The sequence below is a fragment of the Eurosta solidaginis genome, chromosome 1 (assembly GCF_040869045.1).
Source record: "Eurosta solidaginis isolate ZX-2024a chromosome 1, ASM4086904v1, whole genome shotgun sequence".
Lineage (NCBI taxonomy): Eukaryota > Metazoa > Arthropoda > Insecta > Diptera > Tephritidae > Eurosta > Eurosta solidaginis.
In genome coordinates, this window is record NC_090319.1 from 81,297,990 (window position 1) to 81,325,856 (window position 27,867).

General features: G+C 40.2%; 2 protein-coding genes across 26 annotated transcripts in view; one reads left to right on the forward strand and one right to left on the reverse strand.

The window, feature by feature from the left end:
* Positions 1-9,107: 9,107 nt before the first annotated feature.
* Positions 9,108-10,032, forward strand: e(y)2b (enhancer of yellow 2b). Its single transcript, XM_067777935.1, has 2 exons — positions 9,108-9,483; positions 9,583-10,032. Exons 1-2 carry the CDS (start codon positions 9,428-9,430, stop codon positions 9,806-9,808), a joined length of 282 nt encoding a protein of 93 aa, XP_067634036.1. The 5' UTR covers positions 9,108-9,427; the 3' UTR covers positions 9,809-10,032.
* A 4,516-nt stretch (positions 10,033-14,548) lies between these two features.
* The window catches only part of Mco4 (Multicopper oxidase 4), an 826,935-nt gene continuing 813,616 nt past the window's right edge, over positions 14,549-27,867 (reverse strand). For 23 of the 25 annotated variants that reach the window (XM_067758828.1, XM_067758824.1, XM_067758804.1 and 20 more), the window contains 3 exons: positions 17,890-18,744; positions 14,923-15,662; positions 14,549-14,860 (listed from right to left, as the gene is read on the reverse strand). In XM_067758828.1, coding sequence (XP_067614929.1) covers positions 14,606-14,860; positions 14,923-15,662; positions 17,890-18,721 — 1,827 coding nt within the window. In that variant the 5' untranslated portion in view covers positions 18,722-18,744 and the 3' untranslated portion in view covers positions 14,549-14,605. Of the gene's footprint in view, positions 14,861-14,922; positions 15,663-17,889; positions 18,745-21,072; positions 21,220-27,867 lie in introns of those variants that run through there. The other 2 variants (XM_067758790.1, XM_067758846.1) reach the window with 2 other exon arrangements.

Consider the following 27,867-nt stretch of genomic DNA (forward strand, 5'->3'; position numbering starts at 1 on the left):
TTCCAAGATTTGATGCATTTTGAAAATCTGGTCGATAGTAGATTTACCAGGTCTGAAGCCGCACTGATAAGGTCCAATCAGCCGATTCATGGTGGGCTTCAATATTTCGCACAATACATATGTACATTCACACAGCTTTATGTTCTCTAATCTAGACTCAGATTCTAGAGAGAATGTAAAATATTCGAAATCTTTAACTCATTTTTTCCGAAACCCCAATAGATTTCCAAGCTAAAACTTTAATATTAAGGTTAGAATATTGCTTTAATCGAAAATCTGTTATTTCCCTTCATCATCTTTTTAATTGTTTAGTGATTTCTACTCCAATTAGTATTTTTTCATATATGTAATACATTTATTTATGTGTGTGGATATGTGTTGTTAGTGTGCTGTATCGCGAATGTTTGTAGCACTTCCAACTCAACAGAGCTTTAAATGCAACCAAGTGTTTCCATCTTTGAAAATAGAATTGATAAAAATAGCGACGTCAGTGAAAATGGATCAACATATTTTTATATTCCATACTAGCAGAGTACCCGCTATCGCCAGGGTTGGGCATAAATACATACACATGCACATGTTGTGTATGTACATTAATCTGAGTAAAGCAATGCAATAATGCAACCCACCGGTTCCTAGAAATTGTATCAAAGAGGATATGGGAAGAGGGCAAGGAATGGCCGACTGTGTCTCAGAAAACATTCGTCAGTCTGTTCTACCGAGCAATTCGCTACTTTTTCCGAACTGACGTCTATTAATATATCTATCCTCTCTGATCCGAGCCCCGGTCTATTTGCTCTTAACTTTAAGTCTTCCCATTTTCCCACTTTTTTGAGATTTCCATAGTTTCGTCGCCAAAAAAAAAGATTTATGAACTTTCCCGTGATGCAGCAAACTTCGGGTTTCGAAGAAGCTTAAATGTTGACTGTATGAGTCTTACGGAGATATGAACGTAGTGCAACGAATAAAAAGCTTCGTTGGCTACTTCATACTAAATCATTCCTATCGACACCAAAATTTGAAAGCAAAGGAAGATTGGGAGACAAAGTTGGCGGAAGACTTAAGCTCCCTTAGTGCTCGTAATTGGAATCAGCTATTGTGAGGCAGGGATCGCTGAAGTATCCTTTTAATCAACGGCCAAAATAGCCAAAATAGCCTTGATGATATCACAATTATTTTATGCAATCATAATCTATTGCTAGTAGCGCTGAGAATGAAAACCCAACTAGTGATGCGAGAAGAATTCAATACCATTTAAAGTCAAAGCCATGCCACAATAAATTCATAGATACTGATACCTATGCAAATACGTAAGTGTTTAAGTAATCAGAAATACACATGTTTGTGGTGTGCATATTTTCTGATTTGCTTTATACAGTCAGCTAACGGCAAGAAACCGCGGTTTGGAAACCAGTTTCTATATATGGCGTTCAATTATGTGTTCCAAGGCGGCCGGTACGTACATATGTACAACAGTTGAAGGGGAGACACCAATTCGATCAGCCCACATACAAGTTCATACATACATGCATACGTACAAAGCATTTAGTAGAGTAGGCTCTCTGTATGATCTCTACTTATGAAAGAGATGATGTTTTTATAGATCGATGACGTTATAATCGCAGGTAGACAATATTGCTATTACAATATACTACATATTAATATATCTACATATATTCACAGCCAACACAAAAGAGATCTGAGCTAGAAAACCCGAAAAGTCGTAACTGCAGCTGAAATTATAGACGGGCGATCCTATGAGTCCAAAATACTTTTGTGGGGACCAATCCTTGTAAAAGCAGTTTAACGGCTGTTGTTGTTGTATTAACGATATAGACACTCCCCGAAAGTTTTGGGGAGTGATTATCGATGTTGATGACCCTTTGCCGGATACAGATCCGGTACTTTCCGGTAACAAAGCACCATAAAGGTAGTACCCTATCATCTCGGGAACGATTAATATGACCACATGAAACCTCCTCTGTGTAAAAGTAATTCATGTACTGGCAGCCGCCGACGTGTGGTGCTAGCCTGCTCGGCTACAACACCGTAGGTCCTGGGCTCATGGTCTGGGAAAGGCAGGTTTAAAATCTTTAGATCGTTTTTTTTTTTTTTCAATTAAAAAACAATTTGTGGTTTTGAAAAGTGGGTTGGCCAGTGCATGATTCATGATTGAATCATGCTCGCAGTGTATTTCTGTCTTGAAAAGCTTCCCAGCGGAAATTCATCTGCTTGCAGATGTCATCGGAGTCTGCATAAAAGCAGTAAGTTCGTGCCAATTTGAAGAAAACATTTAAAAGTAGCACGACATAAATTGGAAGAGGGCCTCGGCCCAAATCCTCTCAGAGGTTTATCGCGCATTTATTATTTTTTAGCCCATTTATTGAAAAAACCGTCCTCGTTCTAGACGGTTTTGTGCTGTCTGCGCCAATCGGAAATACCAAATGATCTCAAAGAGCATCCCACCCTTACCTGGAGTGGGACCTCCCTCTTTCTTTGCTCTTCAAAGGTTCTTAGAAGAGCTTAATTATGACTTGCCGAGAGAGGACTTTCTTTCCTATTTGGCCCAAAGTAGCATTTGTTGGCAAAAGAGATGTTTGGCTGGATTTCTAGGCTGATGTTGTTAGTTGCATTCTGGTTTCGAAATTCTTTTATTTTTCGATATTATGGTTACTAAGAGTGTCTGTACTTGATGCCAGTAGATATATCATTTTGAACTTGTTCACCATGTTGTTATTGTAGAGATGATTTACCATCAAACCGGCCTTTTCAACTTCTTTTTCTAGTTCATACTAGGTGCTTAGGCCGATGATAATAATGTCGTCAGTATATGGAAAAAATCGCATGCTCTAGTGGTTTTGCTCAACGTTGTTATTGTTGTAGCGTGCACAGCACTATGAAGAAGTTCGACAACCGGGAATTCAGCCCTTTGAACAAAAAATACATAAACAGACCCCAAGCCACAGCCGGAAAGAGGGGGAAAAGTCTTATGTCCATATATGCTCCGTTCCCAGTGCCCAATACCCGAAACTCGCAGTAGAGGAAAGCAGATTTCTATGAGGGACGCGCATTTGGATAATGCACTAATTGAAACTCTAACTTATCCTGAATCAATTGAAACCAACGCTTCCCCATCGGTTAACAGAACGCCGTTTTCAAATCCCGCAACTTTAAAACACTTCGGGGTTGAATGCCTCGCAATTTTTCTGCTCTGTAGCTTTGTGGGCGTCATAGTGTGAACAACAACAGTCTGTGTCTTTTTAAGTTAAAATTTCTTCATAAACAAGTATGAGTATGAGTAGTCGCAGTTTCCTCCTACGTCAGCCTACAGAAGCTTAACAAACGTGAAGTCATACGAACTCTTCTGTTGTATTATATTACGATGAGGTCAAAAATTAATTTCGAGGTATTTCTAAAATTGCCTGTAGTTGTAGAAAACTTCGGAATGGGAATCGTATGTCACTCTTGCACGTCATTAAATAGTAAAATAAAATTTGTATAGAACACTAACAGTAATAAGTGTCAAGTACTTCGAACAAGAGAATCCCTCGAAGGCAATCAGAGCTAAGGAGGATGCTGATTTATCCCTTAACAAGCTGACTAAAGCTTCACTTTTGTTGATTACAGCCAAAGTCAGTACTGCACATTGACCACTCTGACGACATATAAGGATATGTTCCAAGATTTGCAGTCCTTATGTTCAGGGTTGTACTATAGGGATGATGCTGTTAGAGGTGTGGGCTCACATTATATGCAGGACAAACAAGCAGGAGTGCAACCCGTCTAATCTCGAGCGATATGACTGGTCTTGATATCACTAGGCTTTAGTAGTACCACAGCCTTTTTGACATCGGCACGGATTTCATGCAACGGTTTCTTTAAAGCCTGTGGCGGTGACAGTGATGAACGACAATGATACATACGGGCCTCTTTACACGAGCCGATGCCCTATTTCTTTACTAAAAGAGCCCTTACATTTTGCCAGCAGAAACCTGACGCATATTTCTTTCTAAATACCTGACGCGATAGATATACTTGGGGTACTTACCGGCGGCCGATGTTAAGGTCAATATGATAAATATTAAACCGCTACCATTTCCCCGAAAACTTTTAGCGAGCAATACGGTTGTTATGCATTTTCATAAAAACGACTGTCCGTGTGATCTTTCTAGCTAAACCGTTCCACTAAGCGATGAATTTTGAAGCGGTACATGGAGAATTTCGTCATTATGAGGACCAAGGACGGGTGAATACGCCTTGATGGTATAAGGCTGTGAAGATGTAGTCTGAGGAATGGGTATCCGTGGTTGAGAGTGAAGTACAGTTTTTTTTTTATTGATATGTGGCTTGCCTCCAAGTTGAAATCGAGTCAAGGACGTTGCAGATTCCAGAACATCGAGGAAAGATGTGCAATCGTGTTTATTCTATACTGGCATAAGGTGGCTATGGTGTGAGGGACGAGGAGCTAGTGGATCGTGTAGGTCAGGGAACCAGACTCTTAGTCCCTACCTCCGTTTGCACCGTTTGCCAGCACAGAATATATATGTTTGCGACATCCGCCCAATGCAGCTCCTGCCTTGGGTGGTGCCACTTTCCTAGATGTTCTGGTCTCCGCGACGGCAACCCCTCGACGGGTTTCATCGCGCCATGTTGCCAGGTCGCAAGCCCAAACCATCCGGGTACCCCAATGCTTGCCCAAGGACGCCCAGTCCCAGGGCCACAACAGCAATTGCGTCCTGGCCTTCCTCAACCCAGGCGTAGTCACCCGTCACTTACCCCCAGAGTGGCGACGTCTCCCCTCATGCACTTCAGAATTCTGCAGTTAAACTGTAATGGACTAACTGGGAAGATTACGGAGATAGTCAATTTCATGAAGCGGCACAATATCCGCATTGCTGCGATTCAAGAGACTAAACTCACAGCACGATCTGCATTGCAGACCTGCTCTGGGTATAATGTCCACAGAAAAGATCGCGAGAGCGGAAATGGAGGCGGCCTCGCGTTTATAATACACCACTCTGTGCAATATCACATATTTGATCCTGGCATCGACCGCAGGGACAACGTCTTAGAACGTCAAGGCCTATCTGTCCGGTCAGGCGATGCAAACCTAGAAATCATCAACATCTACATCCCCCCTGCCACCTGTTGCCCCGGTGGATACCACCCTAATATCAGAGCCTTACTCACTGGAAACAACCGCATTATTTTAGGCGACTTCAATGCCCATCATGATCTATGGCACTCAAATTTGCGGGCGGACAGTAGGGGCGAGATGTTGGCGGATCAAATAGAAGAAACGACGTTCTGCACAATAAACGGAGACGCCCCCACACGTATGGTAGGAAGCTGTCACAGTTCGCCAGATATCTCAATCGTGAGCGCAGAACTCGTAAACTGCGTCAACTGGCAGCCGATGGTATCATTGGCATCCGACCACCTGCCTATACTTGTTTCGCTCGAGCGTACCGCCGACTTCATCGTCACCGAAAAAGGCACTTTCATAAACTTTAAAAAAGGAAAGTGGGAAGAATATAAATCCTTTACAGACAACCTCTTTGCTGCCCTCCCTATCCCGACTGATGCCCGCCAAGGGGAGCGTGCCTTCCGCAAGGTCATTGAATCCGCCTCGGCACGTTTCATTCCCGCCGGGAGAATTCCCGAAATCCGGCCCCACTTCCCGGCGGAGGCCGCAAACTTAGCGAGAGAACGTGACCTTATAAGGCAGCTTGATCCAGGCGACCCCCAAATAAGGGATATAAACCAACGCATCAGATTGCTTGTGGATGAACACAAGCGGGCGAAATGGGAGGAGCACCTAAGAGGTTGTAACCTCTCTACCGGTGTGGGTAAACTTTCGTCCACCGTAAAGTCCCTATCGAATCCGACTAAGCACAAAGACAAAGTTTCCATCGCCTTTGGCGACAAAGTGCTGTCGGATGCGAAAAAATGCGCGAGCGCTTTCTGCCGACAATATATTATGCATTCTACGGTCGACAAAGTTAGACGGAGGGCCAACAGACACGCACATAAACACAAATTCAGCGCGTCACCAATCACCATCACCGCTAAAGAGGTTGAGGACGCCATTGGTCGCGCTAAACCATCCAAAGCAGTGGGCCCAGACGGCATAGCCATGCCGATGCTTAAAAGCCTAGGGAAAGAGGGTTTCAAATATTTAGCGCAGGTCTTCAACCTGTCTCTTTCCACCTTTGTCATACCGGAGAAATGGAGAATGGCCAAGGTGGTCCCGCTACTAAAGCCTGGTAAACCAGCTAACATAGGAGAGTCGTATCGTCCGATATCTCTCCTATCGCCAGTAGCAAAGACGCTCGAAGCCATCTTGCTCCCTTATTTCCAAGCAAATTTGCAACTAGCCTCCCATCAGCATGGCTTCAGAAAACTCCATAGCACTACCTCCGCGCTAAATGCCATTAGCACCCAGATAAATTGCGGTTTAAATCAAAACCCCCACCATAGAACAGTACTCGTAGCGCTAGACCTATCAAAAGCTTTTGATACGGTCAACCATGGCTCGTTACTGCAAGACCTGGAAGGGTCTACCCTTCCCCCATGTCTTAAAAGGTGGACCGCAAATTATCTGGGTGGTCGGCAGGCATCGGTGCTATTTAGAAACGAAACATCAAAGCCAAGGAGAATTAAACAAGGGGTGCCACAGGGTGGTGTCCTATCCCCACTTTTGTTTAATTTCTACATATCTAAGCTACCTTCACCACCGGAAGGAGTCACAATCGTTTCCTACGCCGATGACTGCACAGTAATGGCCACAGGCCCAGGCCCACAGATCGATGAGCTATGCAACAAAATAAACGGCTACCTCCCGGATCTCTCCAGTTTTTTCGCCTCGCGAAACCTGGCATTATCACCGACTAAATCTTCCGCGACCTTATTTACAACATGGACGTCCCAAATGTCGACCATTTTGAACATCCACGTCGATGGCTCTACGCTACCGACTGTCCTACACCCCAAAATCTTGGGTGTGACGTTTGATCAGGATCTATATTTTGGTGAGCACGCAGCCGCAATTGTTCCGAGAATTCAGAGCCGTAACAAAATCCTCAAATCCCTTGCTGGCAGTACCTGGGGAAAAGATAAAGAAACGCTCATGACTACATACAAAGCAATTAGCCAGCCGATTACGTGCTACGCGTCACCCATATGGTCGCCAAGCCTAAAAATTACCCACTGGAAGAAGCTACAGGCCTGCCAAAATACTGCTCTCAGAATTGCCACGGGCTGTCTTCTTATGTCCCCAGAACACCATCTACATAATGAGGCGAGAATACTCCCCATCAGGGAAAGAAACGAGATGCTGACCAAACAGTTCCTGTTGAATACCCAGAAACCTGGGCATCCCAACAGACATCTGATTGACGAGCCAGCACCGCCTAGGGGCTTAAGGAGTCATCTCCGTAAGCATTTTGAGGAAATACGGCATCTGAGAACACAGCCGTATGAAGCGAAAAAACACAAGCAGGTCCTTGGTGAACTCCACAAACAGGCGTCGGACCTTTATGCCGGGAATTGCCCGGTGAACCCAGTACTCAAAGTAAAGTATCCAAAACTAGCGGAAGAGGAACGCATACTCCCCAGGGAAACGCGTGTCACTCTGGCTCAACTTCGTTCTGGATACTGTAATAGGTTAAACTCTTACCTATCCAGAATCAACCCCGACATACAAAATGTATGCCCCGCTTGCAATGTGTCCCCACATGACACCAACCATCTCTTTAATTGTAATGTGGAACCAACGCCTCTAACACCCCTTTCCCTATGGTCCACCCCTGTTGAAACAGCAAGTTTCCTTGGACTCCCGTTAGAGGATATTGATGACAGTTTGTGATCGGTCGCGTCTGTTAGATGGGGCGAAGCACTGCTACAACAACAGCAACAACAGGAGCTAGTGGACCCCTTCTACATATATGCTACTACCGGAAACAAAATGGGAGGATAGGGGCAGGGACATGTGTGCGGCATTGCTCCTAATCTTAGAAGGGAGATTTTAGTTATGGGAAGCTGCTTTATGAGCTAGAAACTCCGGTTGGCTAAAACGGAGTGAGCCTGTGGTTTGACGAAAAGGTTTACTACTCTAAGGTGGCGGGGAATAAGAGTTTGAGTGGGAATGCGGCAATTTAAATGGTTGGTAGCGTTGTGGTAGTAGCGTGCTGGGTTCAAGTACGGGGCAAAGCAACATCAAAAAAAAAAAAAAATCTTAGCGGGATCGCCGTTGACATTGATTTGGCAAACACACCTATTGAATTTCTGCCATGAATAGCTTTTCATTCAAAATGCATCTGCCTTGCAGATAGCTTGCGGAGCCGACATAAAACAGGTCCTGTCCCGCCAATCTGTAGAGAAAAACCAAAAACAAAAAACACGCCGCAAATTGGAGGAGAAGCTCGAACTAAGTCACCTCAGAGGTGAACTGCGAAAAGTTTTAAATGATTAATAACACTGAAATTACAGCCCATGGTGGGGAAAACCCGGATAAAGCTATATCCGCAATATAGAACCGAATGCAGTGATAAGTGCAATTGTAAAATGATTACGAGCGTAAACAACCATAAAAAATCATCATTGAGCTCGAATCGAACCTTGAATCAATATCGTAACTAGAGCCGATGCAAAATGTGTGTTACATATAAATAGAACTGCACCATGCAAAACTGCCTTACCTACAAAGTCGATGTTTTCAGAGCCCACGCATAAATATTTGTTGGGTACAACATTACTGCAACCATGTTAACCTGCCTTACCTACATGTTGTCGGTGACAAAAAAATTAAAAATATTTGCATTGGTCCTAATCATAGTGTACAAGTACAAGTGTGTTGACTTATCTGTCAAGCATTCTGACAGGCACTCGCTGGATTCGGAATGACAGCGAATTCAAAATGGATACCATTACCGAATGCTCCGAATGATTGAAAAATTGAAAAAGTCCATACGATTGGTAGTCAAAAATGTTGTCGTTGAGACCAAAAATGCGACTCTAGACCTGAGATTTCCATCAGGTGAGCGAGGCTGTTTGTAGTTTTGACGTTTATCGCTTAGTGAACACACTTGGTATAGGTACACTATGGTCCTAATTTTGGTTAATTATATACACAACTTTGATTAATTTCACATTGAAAAATTTCAGACTGAAATGAAAGCATTTGCTATTTCATTTGCGACTCCCAGATAAATTAAAAGAAAATCCAAAAACAATCGCGATCTCGCCCTCAATCCCTACATTCTTGCCGTTTTTCTTATCGTCAAGTTTTCGTTGTAAACAAAACAAGGGTGTGAAGCAAAATAATTGAAGAGTTTTGCGGAAAAGCGATTTTGGGTGTTAAAATAAAATAAACTTTAGCTGAATAAACAAATAAACCACGGAATCCAAAAAAACCAACAATTCTAGCATGACGTTAACAAAGACGGTGGATCAGGCAACTATTTTAAGCGGTGATCGTTCCAAGTGAGTACATACGTACATACAAATCCTGGACCTAGAACCGGGGCTGCATCAATAGCATCCAGTTTTAACTAAATTCCTTTTATATTTTCGTCATTCTAGACTAAAAGATTTGCTCTGTAATCGTTTGGCAGAATGCGGTTGGCGTGATGAGGTGCGTCTAATGTGCCGCAATATAATCAAGGAAAAAGGTAGCAATATTAAAGTCGAACAATTGATTGCCGATGTAACGCCTCGTGCTCGTGCTATTGTTCCTGATGCTGTTAAAAAGGAGTTACTCATGAAGATCAAAGCGATTTTAGCTGCGCAAGAGGGTATCGACTTATAAAAGTGTCAATAACAACAGCAAAAATAGTATAGCTAGCAAGATGTAATCATTGGGAATGCGAATAATTTACAGAGTTAATCATACTGATAAATATAACTTAACCAGTTATTGAATTAAATAATTCACAATTACATTGCTATTAATTGTCCGCACTGCAATTTTTTTACTCTATTCAAATTTATTGTTAATAAAGGAAAATTTAAATCATAGGAAATAGCTAAAAATTACTTTGATTTTTACTTTCAGATAAACCTCTAAACCCCTATTCACTTCCTACTATTTCGCTATAATAATATCCGCACGATATTCGTTGTATCGCTAATACGTTTTTGTATAATGCACTCTTGTATCATCTGAATGGTTGGATATGAATGTTATGCTGCGGTTTATAGCAAGTTTAGGAACCTACCCCATCGTTACAGAAATTTTGCAAGTTCAAGCCTTAATGGTTTTAATCAGTCGCTCCAAAGGTCGTTCAACAAAAGTGATCAATTATATATGGGTAGAGATCAAAACTGGCTACACACTAATCGCATTTTTTGCAGAGAATGTGTCACAAGCAAAATAAGTTATCCTAGATTGGCGGCCACCGTGGTGTGATGGTAGCGTTCTCCGCCTACCACACCGGATGCCCTGGGTTCAAACCCCGGCCAAAACAACATCAAAAATTTTAGAAATAAGGTTTTTCAATTAGAAGAAAATTTTTCTAAGGGGGGTCGCCCCTCGGCAGTGTTTGGCAAGCGCTCCGGGTGTATTTCTGCCATGAAAATCTCTCTTCCGGAAGATACTGGAGCTTAATCCGTCACAGAAACTTCGCGTAGTGCCTTCATTGCCAATACAACATTAAGAGATAGCGGGAGTATCTGCCGCTTATACAACAACAAGAGATTCCAAGCCTCAAAGCTGGGACAATACACGCGAAATATACACGATTACGTGTTACGATTACTGACTGAAAACTATTTTCACTCAAGCGATAACTACGCAACTGTCAAAGTATTCCTAATAAGCATAAGTTATGCATCTAGCGAGTACTTGTTGTTGGTTGTTGTGCTTCGACCCATCGAATAGGTGCGACCAATCACAAATTGTTGTTGTTGTTGTTGTAGCAATGTTTCGCCCCACCTAATAGCTGTGACCGATCACAAATTGTCATCAATATCCTCTAACGGGAGTCCAAGGAAACTTGCTGTTTCGACAGGGGTGGACTATAATGAAAGGGGTGTTAGAGGCGTTGGTTCCACATTACAATTAAAGAGATGGTTGGTGTCATAGGGGGACACATTGCAAGCGGGGAATACATTTTGTATGTCGGGGTTGATTCTGGATATGTAAGAGTTTAACCTGTTACAGTATCCAGAACGAAGTTGAGCCAGAGTGACTCGCGTTTCCCTGGGCAGTATGCGTTCCTCTTCCGCAAGTTTTGTGTACTGTTCCCTGAGTACTGGATTCACCGGGCAATTCCCGGCATAAAGGTCCGACGCCTGTTTGTGGAGTTCACCGAGGACCTGCTTGTGTTTCTTTGCTTCATACGGCTGAGTTCTCAGGTGCCGCATTTCCTCAAAATGCTTACGGAGATGACTCCTTAAGTCCCTGGGCGGTGTTGGCTCATCAATCAGATGTTTGTTGGGATGCCCAGGTTTCTGGGTATTCAACAGGAACTGTTTGGTTAGCATCTCATTTCTCTCCCTGATGGGGAGTATTCTCGCCTCATTATGTAGATGGTGTTCTGGAGACATAAGAAGACAGCCCGTGGCGGTTCTGACTCTACAAGTTACTTATCGTACCCGTCCTGCTATATGGGGCAGAAGCATGGACCATGACAACAGCAGATGAAGCGGCTTTGGGAGTGTTCGAGAGAGAAGTTCTTCGAAAGATTTATGAACCTCTACGCGTTGGCGATGGCGAGTACCGAAGAAGATTTAATGATGAGCTGTACGAGCTATACGCAGACATCAACATAGTCCAGCGAATTAAAACGCAGCGGCTGCGCTGGCTAGGCCATGTTATGCGAATGAAAGATGATGCTCCGGCCAAGAAAGTGTTTCTATCGGAACCCGCCTATGGAAACAGAGGTAGAGGGCGGCCCCCACTCCGTTGGAAGGACCAGGTGGAAAACGATTTAAACTCCCTTGGTGTAACCAATTGGCGCCGGTTGGCGGAGCGAAGGAGCGACTGGCGCGCCTTGTTGGACAGCCATAACCGTTTAGACGGTTAAGCGCCAATTAAGTAAGTAAGTAAGTAACATAGAAAAAAGCAAGGCATCAATGTCATTTAGGAATGATACATCCAAATAAAGAGGAATTTAATAAGGAATGGCACTGGATGGTGTTTTATACACAATTGCTTTATACAGAAACAGCTACGTATATCCCTGATTGAATGCACCGTGCTCTAAAAATTGCTTATTATCATGGACGGACCCATATTTGGAAGCAAAGTAAGGGTGAGCCCTCCACTAAGTTGGGGAACGTAGGTCGAGGAAGACATGAATCCCCATTGATGCCAAACAGGGATAGCTGGTGTGACATATTACGAAATTACAAAAATTGCCTAGACGGTTATCGCCAATTAATGATGATGATCCCTGATTTAATACTCACCGAGTTGATGCACATCCACTCTAACCACGAAACGTACCAGGTCGATGGAAATACCATATACCAAATATAAATGATAATAGTATAACGCTGGCGGCCTCACCACCTCACAAATTTTGGTTTCACCTTCTATACTAAAGTATAAGACCGCATCAAAATCAAACTAACAACTCATTTTGCCTATAGTACTTAAGAACAGATTAAGAGCTTTGCTGATAATATAAAGGATCGGCCACGAGCTACGGGTAGCTATCATTGCCGCCGTATTAAAAATGTATACATAGAAAGCAGTTGTGGCCTTCCACATGATCGTACCCATCTCATGAGCTGTTAAGATGGGGTTATTCTGGGTCGAATCCGCAATACATAAATTTAAGAGTGCACAGGCGGGGCAATTAAACGACGCCAACTCACGACTTACAAACTCTGTAATCAGTTGAATCCTTCAATAATATCGTCGACGCACGATAACTACCATCTCTTTGAGTATTCGACAACAAAACATCAATATAACAGCTGCCCAACCCATTTCCTGAGTATTTCCTGATTGTTTTCCAGATCCTTTCGGGAGTACTAAGAAACCGGTTCGGGAAAATTATTTCGGGATTGTTTTCGTGATCACTTTTAAATAATTTGGAGGCCGTTCCAAGATAAGAAGTTGTAGTCATCACTTCTTTTTGGGAACACTTTGAGATCATTTTCGGATTGTTTTCCGGATCATTTCGGAACAATCTTGTGAGCGTTGGTGTAATAATTTTCTCAGCGATTTCGTTGACTAAGATGTTTCTCTAATTGGACACCCAGCAGAAGCAATTCCGCAGTCAAGAAGTCAGCGCTTTGAATAAAAGAAATACAAAAAGGCCTTCAGAGGCATCCACAAAAAGTTGGGCAGAATACTATGCCAACAAATGCTAGGTGAACCCCGTTCTCAAAGCCAAATACCCCAAACTCTCAGTTGAGGAAAGCAAACTCTCCAGGGATACGCACTCCACTCTAGCTCAACTTCGGCCTGAATACTGTGATAGGTTAAACTTTTACTTATCTAGAATAAACCCCGACACGTGTACCCACGTGACACCAACCATCTTTTCAACTGCAATGTGAAATCAACGCCTCTAACACCCACATCTATGTGGTTCAATCATGTTGAAACTGCAAGTTTCCTCGTAATCCCGTTAGAGGATATCGATGAAAATTTGTGAGTAATAGCACCTATTGGATGGGGCAAAGCTACAACAACAAAAACCAGCAGAAAGATTTTGATATACTAAATGCTATAATGGTGCAAAGAGGAAGCGTAGTATAAGGACCTAACTTGCCAGTATTGGGAGGAGACATTCTGACAGCCTCGCCAAACAAAACACATCATATGCTGTAGAACCTCATCCTAAGGCCGATGGCACTGTAATTTCTCTTCTCTATTTTATGGAGACAATAAGGAAGAACTACGGATACTGAATAGAAGAGAAGTCGGAGAAGCGAGTTTAGCGGAACCTGAAGCCGATAATCGTTGATTGTACGTCGAAAAATCGACATTTTTAAAGAAAACATTTCACAATACTAATTTCCAAAAACAAAAATCACAGTCACTTCATAACTGTCAAGATTTGATTTCTACTAATCGACTTCCGTGACAAGTCCGAATCGAAGCAGTCGATAGCGAAATCAGCATCAGCAGAATAAATCAAATTGTCCATACTTTGGAATCGGAACCGAAGCTCTGTAACATGACTACAATATACTTCTTCTTCTTGAAATGATAAGGAGACTCCTAGAAGGTTTTGGCGAATTTCGATATTCGATCACCGATGTTGATTGTCCTTTGCCGGATATGGAACCAGTACGTTCCGGAAAATAGCACCATTAAGGTACCCGCCCGACCTTCGCGGGCACGGTTTGAGATTACCACCTTGAGCATAGGCCATCCAATCCCGACATTCAGTAAAGAACTTGAGGTCGCCGGAGTCCCCCTGCTAAATTAACAGTATTTGCAATGGGTCGGTGAGGTTGACAATTGGATTCGAGAAGCTGCAAATTGCGCTGGCAACCCCTTATAAAGGTTGCGCCAAGAACCCGTGGAGATATTTGTCGTCTGCTTAATCTCGACGGTCTACAACAAATCAATTTAGGGACGCAAAAAATTTAGTTTTTTATTTAGCTATGCCTAGGTACATTCATAAAAACTTTATTTATTTACTCAAAAGACGGAGTTGCAGAGTCCACAATTGCTAACCGGACAGGTCTTCATTTCCATATGAGCACCCACGCGCAACACAGCCGCCATACCGATCTCTGAATGTGTAGATATGTGACAATGTATAATCCAATAGCCTGGACTATCCGTATAGAAACGTAGTATGGTATAACCGAATGCAGGAACTTGAACGGTGTCCTTTAGCGGTGCAGCACGTACACGGCGCGGTAGAGGTGTACGACGATCTATTTCTTCGATCTATGAAGGAAAAAACTTAAAGTGTGTTGACTATAATTTTTTGGCAAACTCAATAAACTCACATCTTCTATGCGATCCTTGCCAAGCACACCACTGCCTACAACACGAAACGTATAGCCATGCAAATGTATGGGATGAGCTGTTTGGGATGTGCTCGAGATAACAAATTCCACTTCCTTAAATGCCGGCACCTCAATAACATTGGCACATTCACAATTACCACCGCGGCACTGCAAACCCATTGCCGTCTGCTGCGTCTTATTGCATAAGAATTGACCAATTCCTAGATTTCGAGCTTGTAAAAGTGAGACGCGTGGCGGCATCCTAAATGTTATATAATCCATTTGGAACAGATATTCATTATCAGTGCGCACATTCATGCTGGTATAGTAGGTGTGATATGGAATTGCTGCCCGTGCGGCACGTTTCTCCACAGCTCGTAAATCGGCAATAGTCAGAATGTTATCATCTTTGTTGGGCGGCTTGTCGACTGCGTTTAGTTCCCTGCCGCTCGGTTCATACTCATAAAATATTGATGCTTTAGGTATTGTACGTCTTCTGGCGCCCTGGTAGTGTAATATGGCTTGTTGATGCACTTTGTTCATCGCACAAAAGTTATAGCCCTTGACGCGTAACCAATAGTTCTCAACAACTTGATTGGCGTGTAAAATGAAATCGAAACGTTCACCGCCATGTATTGTGATCTTGCGCACCTTAACTGGTTCAATGTCATTACCATCGCTAGCAATGACGACGAGCTCATGATTGTCGATGCTCAAGCTTATCGGACAACTGGCGATACCTAAAAAGTGAAGAAACGAAAGGAAGTGAGAAAGTTCAAGTATTCTGCAAAATGTATAGGTCACTAGATTTTCGAATTCTAAATGTGGGTGAGGGGTTAAGGATATGCCTGCGTCAAGGTATGCCTTTCATAAAACCTAAATACACTTGGTCGAAAGTTTAAAATGCTAAGGAGAAGTCCTCAAAAATGAAATCTTGAGCTGGAACTTCGAACGGCATTTAGATAAAGGTTGGAATAGGGCATACTTTTACCTTCTAAAAGGCGCTCCATACCCTGAACTGCAGAATGTAAATGTTGCATTTAAAAAAAGGATGCAGAAATGTTATGTTATTAAAACTCCAGGTGAAACCCATGCATGCTAAAGTTCATCCGCCTTGGCAGGGGGGGAACGGATTCTGAACACCCCAATCATAAATAAAGTACATAGAATGTATGCAAAGGAGCAACCTGGAGGACAGGGGAGAGGAAATTTTCAAAAGGTGATAGACGACTTTTCGTGGGCTAAAAGGTTCTGAGCGCATCTTACTGCCGACGATCTACCACTGATGGCAAAAGTAAACTGTCATTGAACTAGAGGAGATGGAGGAAGGCACCGAAACTCGGCTGACCATACACCTTCTGGCTACAAATCCACTATGACACTTAGGTCGATGTAGTTCTAGCAGCTGTTCCGGGATTCAAGGGGCTGTGTAGTGTAACCCTTTCAACTGGTTTCCACTGCAATTTATAGCTTATCCAACTCTTCTTCTAGCTTCTGTTAATCTCATCTACTCGTAGCAAATAATTTTTATTTAGCTGGCGACGCTCTGGCATTCGCGGGTTCCTCACGAAAGAAGGGGGTTGGCTGACTAAGAGGGTTCAAGATGGTCACATCAAATCGTTCCCTAGATGGTCGGGATCGTATCTCATTGGTTATACTTTCCGAAACGTGCCTAAACCTTTGGGGAGTATCCTTGTTGCTACAATAAGAAAAACACCATCTCTTCCAAATACCTCTTTTTGGAAAGTAGCAATAACTTTTTTCGATTGGGAGTACGGATTCAAAAGTAAGACACTGCAAGAGCCATCTAATCTGAAGCGCTATCGCTTCAGGCACTATGACCACTGCCGGAGATGTGAGGTAGGGAACAATAAAGTGTCTTTCATGTTATGTCAACTTGGATTGTCTCAAGGCCACAGTGGAAGAGATTCCTGAAATTAGGAGATTTTATGGTTAGAGCGAATAAAACTATAGCCTAAGGAAGGCAAACCTCTGTTCGAAGGAGTGATAGCTAATGCCAGTTTGGAGCGCAAAGGGTGATCATGTCTTCTCCAACGGTACCTCTGCTTCCGAATACAGGCGTCAAAAGAAATACTTTCTAGGCAGGAACGTCATCATCCAGTATTATAAAGCTTTCGCAGAACTTTTCTACCAACCGATCTTCTCTTAGCGATCTTAGCGATCTGCAACGAGGTTTTTCCCTAGAATATTTTTAGCGCCTAATGACGTATCCGGCGTAGAACTTTTCCTATGAAAACCTTAAAAAGACAAACCATAACTGTCCTCGTCATTCCATCAAAATCATGGTTGACGTCTTTAGCGCTGGGGTGGGCAAGGATGCTATAGCTAGACCATTAAGCCTGCACGATATAACATCTTCCAACAGCTTGAAGTTGACTGACTTTGCCAAAGCTCGAAATATGGTAATTTGCTGTATGAGTTTTCATCATGATAAGATTCACCAAGCTGCTTGGCTGTCTCCTGATCGAATTGCACATAACCAAATAGATCACGCCGTGATTGACGATCGGTTTAGAACCAATGTCCTGAATGTGCGCACTCTACGAGATTGAAATAGCCACTGGATGGTACACTTCTTCTTATTGCTAAATGACAATGAATAAATCCACTGTTATTATACTCACGGCTTTGCCTGGGAATATCGAACTACCTTCAAATATTCACGTCGATGGCATGACGCTACCTAGTTGTGACTTTTAATAGTAGTCGCACAAACTTCACACAAACTGTAAAAGAAACAACTGTATCTCTGTAAGCATTACGAAGGAATCCAAATATACATTATAGACATTCATGAGGAGTTGATGGAGCCGGTATACGGACGGACAAAAATGATTCAATGGATTTGTTTGCTTGTTTCTAATAAGTTTTTGTTCTAGCACTACTAAGTTGAATATCGTCAAGCTAAAAGATAAATAAAAAATAGTCAAATTAATTTCCGTTTACCGTTAAAGATTACACGAAATCGATATCTGCCACCGCGTAACACTGTATAAGTTGAGTAGAGTGTCGGTGTATCACTTTTAAATTTGCTTGTACCATTGGCTGTCAATAAAAGCCTTCCCACCCCATCAATTAGAATGTTTTGCGGCGGCAATGAAGCACTCATGTCATACATCCAATCTTGTATGAAGATCGTATGCTCCGAATAATCAAAATCGTATAGAGCAAAATGTACATCATCTACTCTCGGTTGTCGTATCACCATTGCACCAGCAAGACCAAAACCTCGCTGATGTCCCACATGACTATGCCACCAATGTGTGCCGCGATTGTCTGCCTCGAAGCGATAACGAAATGCCTGTCCCGGTTCAATTGGATATTGTGTTATAAATGGTACACCATCCATATGAGGCGTCCGTCGCTGATGTATCCCATGCCAGTGTATGCTCGTAATATCATGCATACTATTGATAACATCGACTACGATCAAATCACCCTTACAAACCTCAATTAGCTGTCCAGGCAGGTTCCCATTAATTACCATTACATTCATCTTAACGCCATCAGCATATTTACAATCGTCATATCCTTGATAGTTGTATACGGCAAATGTATCGATGTATTCGCTTCCATCAACTTTGAATAGAACTCGTTTATCGAGGTAGCGTTCACAGCTTGGATTGAAGGTCTCATCGTAATGCGCAACGAAATAATAATAGCATGTCATGGTCTCATTTGCATGACATGCCCGTTTGCAAGGATGATCGTTGAGGTTTTTATTGGCACGTAATGATTTGATTTGTGCATATTGGGGTTTCGGGAAGATTTGAAGCATTTGTTCATATCTGCTGATGTATGCTATGGTAGAAGATAAATCATTAATAAGTACAACTGAAAGTAGGACCCTGCTTGCACTTGGTAAATAGTGTTAGCATCAGGACCCTGAAACAAGTAGGGACCTCTCTAGAACATACAATCTGGGTACTTTTGTAGAACTCGAATGGGCGTTAAATAATGCCCTGCTTGGAGCTACTAAAAGTGATGTAATTGGTTAAGAAGTCCAAAGAAGGTTTTTTTTGGTTTTTCTGCTCCCAGAGTGTGATAGTAAAAAGCTTTTGGTGGACCAACTTAGCATTCAGTAGATATCGAGTGGTTGCCTATGGAAATAACCGCGGCAAGATTCGAAGCCTGTTGGAGCGTCTCAATATATTGAACACCCCCACTTGCTGCAAATGCATGGAGTATAATGAGGTAGAATCATATGATCACTTCACGCGTAACTATCCAGCTTTTGCCAAATTATTTCGGCTTCGGCTTACTCGGATCTCTGAAGAATTTATTCACGGTGGAGATCGGAGTTGAAAAGTAAATATCTCTCTTGACGAACAAAAATCATGTTCAATAAGTTTCTCATAATATCTGCCCGTTTACATATGTGGCTAGGAATCATGAAGGCTGTCAAACGAAAATGAGACGAGCCTTGAATGCCGTTATGGCGACGGCGAGTATCGCTGAAAAAAAAAATAATGCTGAGTTTGCCGACTGTGAATACTCCTATAGCAGATGTCGGGCAGATTGTTTCATTTCCATGCCTTACCTGTCTTTAGGTAAAGCAGTATTTTTGCCTAAAATGATCCGAATACCCCGAAGTGGTTGAAAGATTTTATAGCGAATCTAGTGACAGCTCTTTTTGACACAGTTCTGGCTACCAACTAGTTCTACCTTGAATTTGTGATTCTCAAATTTCGGCACCTCATAATCTGCTAGAAGTGAAAGGATCTTACTTTTGAGTAAATGAACCCGGCTTTGTTAATTGATCCTATTTCAGGACATCTATGTACCTTCCTTGCATTTTGAAATATTACTGCAGCACTCTTTGAAAGAATTAATTTTCGAATCAGTTTCTTGTGCTTAGCAATACCGATCCCGCTCACAAAATTAGTTTTGAAGGTTCGGTTGAGAAAGTTTACCTAGTTATCTCAAAACTTTACTTATGTAGCCCGTCGAAGCTTATTCAAACTGTCACGTAGGGCAGTCGCTAAGCTTACTACCGTCTCATCAATGGCCCGTCTCATCAATGGCTCGTGTCTGTGTAGGACTTGGCCTGTTTGGGAAGCACTTTGATTAAATCAAAATATGCGAATATATAAAGACGATCCTAAATAAAAAATGTACGTTGCGCTCCTTTTAAGTTTTCCTACAAATATGCCGTCTCTCAACGGCATCTGCAAGACAGATGAGTTTACCCAGCGGGTTAGGGGGTCAGAATATACCCGTGGTAGGTATGCCTGTTGTAAGAGGCGACTAAAATACCAAATTCAAGGGGCTGTGTAGCGCAACCCTTCAGGTTGCCAGCGCAATATACAGCTTCTCCAAACCCAATTGTCAACCTCACCTATCCGCGGCGAATCCTGTTTCATTAACAGACGAGGCTCTAGCGACCCCAAGCTCCTCATGGAACTTGGGCGTGGGGAGGGAGGGATGGCCTGAAGGTTTAATGTTGCCATATAGATCGTTCCCGAGATGGTCGGACTAGCACCTTAATGGTGCTGTGTTACCAGAGCGTACCGGATCTGTATCCGGCAAAGGACCATCACATCGATAACACTCCCCAAAGCCTTCGGGGAGCAACCTTATCGCTACAACAATAACAACTTGGAGCTCGTCCCTAAAATACAACCAGTCCTGTTTTTTCTTAGGATTCAGTTTGACGCACAGGTTATGTCTTTTGCACTAGATTTATGCTGTTAATCTTGAGGAGGCTTTGGATAGCTTAATTTAGCTTGATAGTACTCTGCAATTCACAAACCCCGATTTGGAGGGTTCAATTTGCACTGTTGCGTTCAATATTTATGAATTACTAAGGGCCTCATTCTCTATTACGAAACGAACGTTCGTTTCGCCTCAGAGACGAATCGCTAGTGTATTGAACTATGTTAAACTATGGTAACGTATCATTTGACAATAGCTTTCGCCTTCCTATTTGACATAAAGTAAGAAACGTAAAGGCCGAACGAATATCATAGAGAATACCATTGCTAGACGAAATCGTTTGGAGGCGAATCGTTCGTCTGAGCTATCGTTCTCAATACAGAATAGAGCCCTAAATTATTTTGAAATCTTTCTATAAGCTTTCCCTCTCCCAGACCGCGTTAATATTAATTTTTTTAATTTTTCAAAAAGTACCTTAAAATACCTTCACACATCGGACTGAGCTCAAAAAGCGCGTACAAAATTAATAAAAACGATTTCATATTTACGATTTGTTACCATTACCACTTGGCAAAAAATATGCAGTTTTCCAATAAAAATATACCGTTAACGTTAAAAAAAAATTTAACACTAAAAGTGTCTACAAAAATGAAAGCGTTTTTATATTCAAAGTTGAAGAGATGAGTGTGTGTGTGTACATAATTACACATACCCTCATACAATGTACGATTCATTTGATATCTCAAAACTTGAATTTTTTGAGAAATTGCGAACAATGTTTTATTACTTCAAATCATACCGTTATCAAAAAAAAGATATGCGAGACATGTCGCATTTTTTTGCTCGACTTTTAAGTTAGTTTAATAACTATGTTTCTGATTTTTCTCTAAACAATGGGCTTTATCTTAATACCCGGTGTGTAGTCTAATTAATGAGACATTAGGGGGACTCGCTTTGTCTTTGCAAGTTGCATGACTTCGAGAGCATCCCGATTGCGGAGTTATATATGAACCAGTTAAAAGCGTCAACATTTTGGCATCATAATTCATCATCCTTAATTGGCACTTAAAAGCCCCGTCATATAAGCAGTTTTTCATATAATTGAGTTTAACACAAGCTTATGCATTATGAGTAGATTGCATTTATTTTTATGGAGATCTGTAGATTGTGACACAGGCGCCATCTGACATGAAAAAGTAGCCAACTTGCAACTTTCGTAGCAAGCAAGGCATAAGAGGAAGAATTTAACATTTGCTTTTGCTAAGGGTGCTGGCACACTTTGCAAGTGAATTTATTTTTCACACCCGTTGGTAACTTTTCTAAAACTTTTCACAGTCAAAAACTGCAATTTAACAAATGAATACGACACAAAATATGTTCGCAAGTATTTTAGTTGATTAGAGAGAAATTTACCTTTACCGCCTAAGCGATTTTGGCCGTTTCGTAAGAAGTCTAGCCAGCGATTTCTTTTTCGCGACAACTGACGCCAATTGGAAGCACAAATCTTTCTCCATCTGGGTCTCCCAACTCAGTGGAGGTCTCCCCCGGAAAATATTGGCATAGACCTAACAAATTTCGATGAAAAGTTATGAAAATAATACTTATATTCTTTCGTAAGGCAAATGATAGGAATGCCGTTGAAACAGGTTTATAGTGTAACGAATTTTGGGAAATTCTGGCCATGCTGCACCATCTGTTATAATTCGAATCGCTGAACTATCAAATAAATAATCAAATATTCAGTATAACAAAATTTTCTTTATTCACAACACTATTGTGGTAGTAGTACTTCACAATTTAACTACTTGCGACTAAAGGCCGAGCCACAATGAAGTTTTTTATATAGATGCGTTCAACTCAATCTTATGCATACCAATTTACATCGCCACAATCAACCAAGATGTTGCCTTTGAAAATATGAAGGAACTTCAAACTTGGCAATTGAAGTTTATTTCGCCTTGCCCATTCACATACAAAATTTCGCGAAGCATTCTTATGAACTTTCTCTCTATACAACAAAAATACTTGCTAAAATATTTTGTGTCGTATTCATTTGTTAAATTGCAACTTTTAACATTCGATCACGTATTGTAAGTAACGGTTCGGTCCCTGCTATTTTAATTCTTTTTCACAATTCGTCAACGACTTAATACGGTGAACTATACCCTAGCAGTCATATGAATATATAGTATAGCTTACCAATTTGAGTTACTATCCTTTTAGCCGACCTCCTGTGATGCGCCGAGATACGTTCTTGTTAACCAAATTTTTCAGTTATGACCTTTCTATTAGAATAAGTCAATATCTGCAAATATATTGATATTCATCCTAGAAGGTTCATTGTGGTCATATTAAATCGTTCTCGAGATGGTCGGGTTTTTACCTTAATGGTGTTACCAGAACGTAAAGGATCTATATCCGACAAAGGACCATCAACATCGATAACACTCCCCAAAACCTTCGGGGAGTATTTTTATCGCAACAACAACTACAACATCTTCATCCTCTGTAGTGACATTGCACACCTTCATCAAAACGATCAACTAAAAAATCACAATGCTGAGAAAAAGCGAACTAACGAACTGCCTCCCGAATGCGACAATGAAGTTTTTATTTTTTGCAGTCTTTTCTCGCTGATTAGGAGAGGCATTAATAAATCAAGCATAGAGTTCGGTAGGTATTGGATAGGGAAGCGCGGTGGTACTCATAACTAGGAAATTGCAGATTTTTGAGTTAGCTCCATTTTGATCTAGGTGTGCATAAGGGGTTAATAAGTCCAATACAAAGCTTCACAACTTTCGCAACCAAATTGCCAGCCTTATCTAACCGGTGGGAGTCCCGTTACAAAAGCTTTAGCTACCTCAAGCTCCTCCTGGGCGGAATGGCCTATAAGGTTCAATGTAGTCATATTAAATCGTTTTCGAGATGGTGAGACTAGTAACTTAATTATGCTTGTTACCGCAACGTACCGGATCTACATAGATCCAACAAGGGAGATCATCAACATTGATAGCACTCCACAAAACCTTCGAAAAGTGTCTTTATAGCTACAAGAAAATGAATGTATGATAGAGCAAAGTATAAAGATTATGAGTTCACGATATATTGGTATTGAAAAAGGAATACATTTACTTACTGTAAAAATTCAAACAACAGAAACACCACAATTAGAAGGTCTAAATGAATAGACATTTTCTTATTTATTAATTTTCTTTAGCATATTTTATAATTTAATTTTAAACTTATTATCGATAACAGTAAAGTTTTATGTATATATGTATTAATGTGTATATGCTATATTGTATTTACAAGGTGTCTATTTAATATTTTTTGGTTCAATGCGTTTTATTTATGTGTTTACCAATTTAATTACATATTTTGCATATAAATATTTATTTATAACTATGCGTACTTCTAGTTATATATGTAGGTATGTGTGTATATTGTAATTGGTTTGCTAAAATTATGCGCTTTTCGATTTTTAAAATGAGCTACATACAATAGAGCAAATTAAATTTAAAAACTCAATTATTATATATTTGTATTCGCACTATTGATTTGATAATTTAAATATTTATTTTTATTTCATCCATTATTTAATATATAAACAAGCATTACCCATTTTATTAGTACATACATATATATACTTATAATTATTATTTATGCTTGAGATTTATTTTAAATATTTTTAAAAACTCTAAAGACCCAAACACATGCGACTTTTGAGTCGTTTTGAAAGTTGAAAGTTTTTCTGCCACATCAAACACAAAGGGAAACCTCGATTTTTTTTTTCAAAAAAGAAGACATTAGGGCGACATCAGTCTAGGTAGCGTAGTGAACGTAGAAAATATTCCACGTTTTCTAGACTAAATGTGCTACACTCAGAGAGCGCACCACTTACTCAAGAAATTTCTTTCGATCTGATTCTGCATTTGCATTATGCATTGAATAAAAATGTATTATTGTATGTATTGAATAAATGTATTTTGTATTCAGTAAAATTTTACATTTTCTATGGATTTTAGACAGAGAGAAAAACCCTGTTATTAAAAATTTAATAAAAACAATTGAAACCAGAATCAAAACGAACAAAATTCAAAGGCTAAAAGGAAATGAATTGACAACGTCAGCAAAATGTAAGTTTTTGAATTCCTTCTTCTTTACTTTGGTGTTCCCGTTGCGTTGCCTTTGGATTGAGAACATACCTGTCAAGACGTATGTGTTCAAAGCAGGGTTGGGCCTGTAAACTGTTTACATTGTTTACAGCAATTGTTTACATGTAAACAATGTAATTGTTTACAAGCTAATTGTTTACGTGAACAATTCATTTTTGTAAACAATTAATTTTTTTGCTTTTTCTATGAGTCAGAAACAATCTACTATTAATTACGCATTTTCACTATTTTTCAAACAGTTTTCCAAGCTTGTAAAAAAAAAATAATAATCAAATGGATCTGACTGACTTGACAGTTTACAATATAAGTTGAAATGACATATGCTGGTAAATGTTTACAATTGTTTACAATGAAACGGTAAGCAATCCAATAAATTTTGTAAACGCGCAACCCTGGTTCAAAGTCAGCAACGTAAGCGCCAAAATGACGCAAAAGTCGAATGTATTTGAGCCTTAATATTGCTTTCTGGTCTAAACTTTTTATATATGTATTTATGCCTTGTTTTTCAGCGCAAACTTAAACTCCAATTAAAGTTGACTAGAGTTTAACGCTGCCACTTTGGCTGCTTGAGCAGAAAAATGTTATGTTATCGAACAAAGTGGCAAGGTTAAACTCTACGTCAACTTTAACTGCAGTTTAAACTAGCACTGAAAAACCGGGCATTAGTACGAACAATATTTCAGTACATATAGTATTGGTCAGATAAATGTTACAATTATTAATGCCAAGCAGTTCAATTGATGTGGAATAAACTTCTCGTTTCGAGTTTAAAAAGTTTCGGTACTGGTTTTGTTTTTGTTGTACAGAATTGTTTTCGCTTTCGTTAATTAAAATGTAACTTGTTTTATTCACTTTCAACAAACATAAATAAAATAGTTTTAAAATCTTTTGCCGCTGATTTTTCCGATAGGGTATTTCATTATCAAATATCTCCCACTTTGAAATTGCTTTAAGAAATTCTAGTTGTCTTGCTGATCTCCAACATCTCTCTCTCATTATTCTTCAAAATTCACAAATTTTTAGAATTTAACGTTGTCTATTTGATCTTTTAATATGAGTCCTCCAAAATACCACATTTCAGTACCAGCAGAGAACTACCTTTTCATCGAGTTGAGAAATCATAGAAAATACATTTTTTTTAGCTTCCTTCTTCAGCTCTAATGTGACCCAAGCGGTACTCTTTATTTCAGATCTGACTATCTTGACATAACACCAGACGGGAAGTGGGTAAGGAGGCGGGATTCATAGGAAAAGTTAAGAAGCGTTTGTTGTGTCGTTTATATATGGCGTGTATATGAAAATTGTACAGGGCTCTCGTCAAGAATATAAAACTGTGGTGTAGATGAAATTGAAAATCTTACATAGCTATCGGTATAGCGCAGGGTTAGAACTTTACTCCGATTACATTGATTTAACAGGTTGTATAAAATTTAGTTCAGTTCAGTGCAATAGCAAAAATAAGCCATTGATCGTGACCAACTTTTTAATTTTTAAATTTTTCTTTGCACATTTTGTTTTATAATGACAGTTACGAAATTGCTTATCTATATTGAAAAAATATATTAGGGATCTAGAATCATTGTATTTGCAAACTGGTGTAGTATTTTTACACAAAACGCCAAAAAATTATACGGCTATGCATTTGCTACGTCATGGAAAATACGCAACATCAAAACTCGTTGAATAGCAAATTAAAAACTGTCAAAAAAAAAAGCAGAAACAAAATATACAAAGAAAAAACTTAAAACGAAAAAAAATTATTCACAATCATTTGCCATAGCAACGTTTTCAACACCAAGTACACAAAATTCTGAACTCATTAAAAATGCTAAAATAAACCCAACAAATTAACCTAATTTTTCAACGGTGTTACGATTACGCAAGAAGGATTACAACAAAAACTTAGGGTATGACAATGTTAGGGAGACGAGTTTCATATCAACATGAACCCATAAATAGAGCTCATGGCTGATGGCAGTAAACGGCGAACGCATGGAAATCCCAACGAATAACTTCTGACGGAGATATAGGAACGCAGATAACCTGCTCTGTCCGGTTCAAGTATGAAATGTTAACTTCATTGACTGTTTAGCGGAGTTGCTATATGTATATTGGAATAATTCTCTTTCTTCAGTACAGAAGAGGCGAAAGGAAATATCTGAAATGGCTTGTAGATGCCTTGAATCAGAGATAAATCGAGTACTATATTTTTTACCTATAAAGGTATTTACATATTTCTTTTTCTTTGTTTACATATATGCTAGCACTGTGCATTGTTTCCTTCATGATAAGATGTATTCATTTTACAATACAATAACACATAATAGAATTAATGGCTTATTAAGATTGTTTTATAAATCTTTTTTTTTTTTTTTTAAATTAATCTATATTTTTGAACTTCGTATTCAACAATTCGGAAGTTCACTCAGAAATTTATATTCCTGCTGCTTACTTTTCTGAGGAATACATTAATTGATTGCAATAACTAAGAAATTGCACTTACCAACATTTTGCAAAATTTAAAGATTTTTTGTATAATAAAAGAAAGAAAAATAAATATTTCACAAACAGCACCATTGGCACTATGGATTTCGGGATCTCCAAGGTAGACCTCGGGAACACTCCTTTAGGAAAAGTCGCCTAAGTTGGCACTCACTCTTCAGTTGGCAGTCACTTCATCTTCGTTTGACATTGTTATAGCTTTATCAGAATTTGAAATAATACCCGACATAGGTGCTGACTTCAAGAACATTGTAGAGGCACCCTGTACCTCTATGTTTTGAGTTTCACATCTTTGCATTCTTGCATTTCTGCAATGTCATTTTATATCAAAACGAAGTCAAGTATTTGCCGGCTCGCACATAGCACCAGTGCATACATACATTACATAGATACTTTGGGTACGATTTCTTTTTGCGTTATACCAAAATTATCGAAAATAAAGATGTTACAGGCGCAAACTTCGGTGGAAAGCAGCGGAGCGTAACAAAGTTCTAGTAGGTCACTTTCACCACACCTAAAACTTTAACACAATTTTTAACATAATTTAAGCACAGAAATACACTGATTGGAGTTTTAGAGAGTAAAAGTTAAA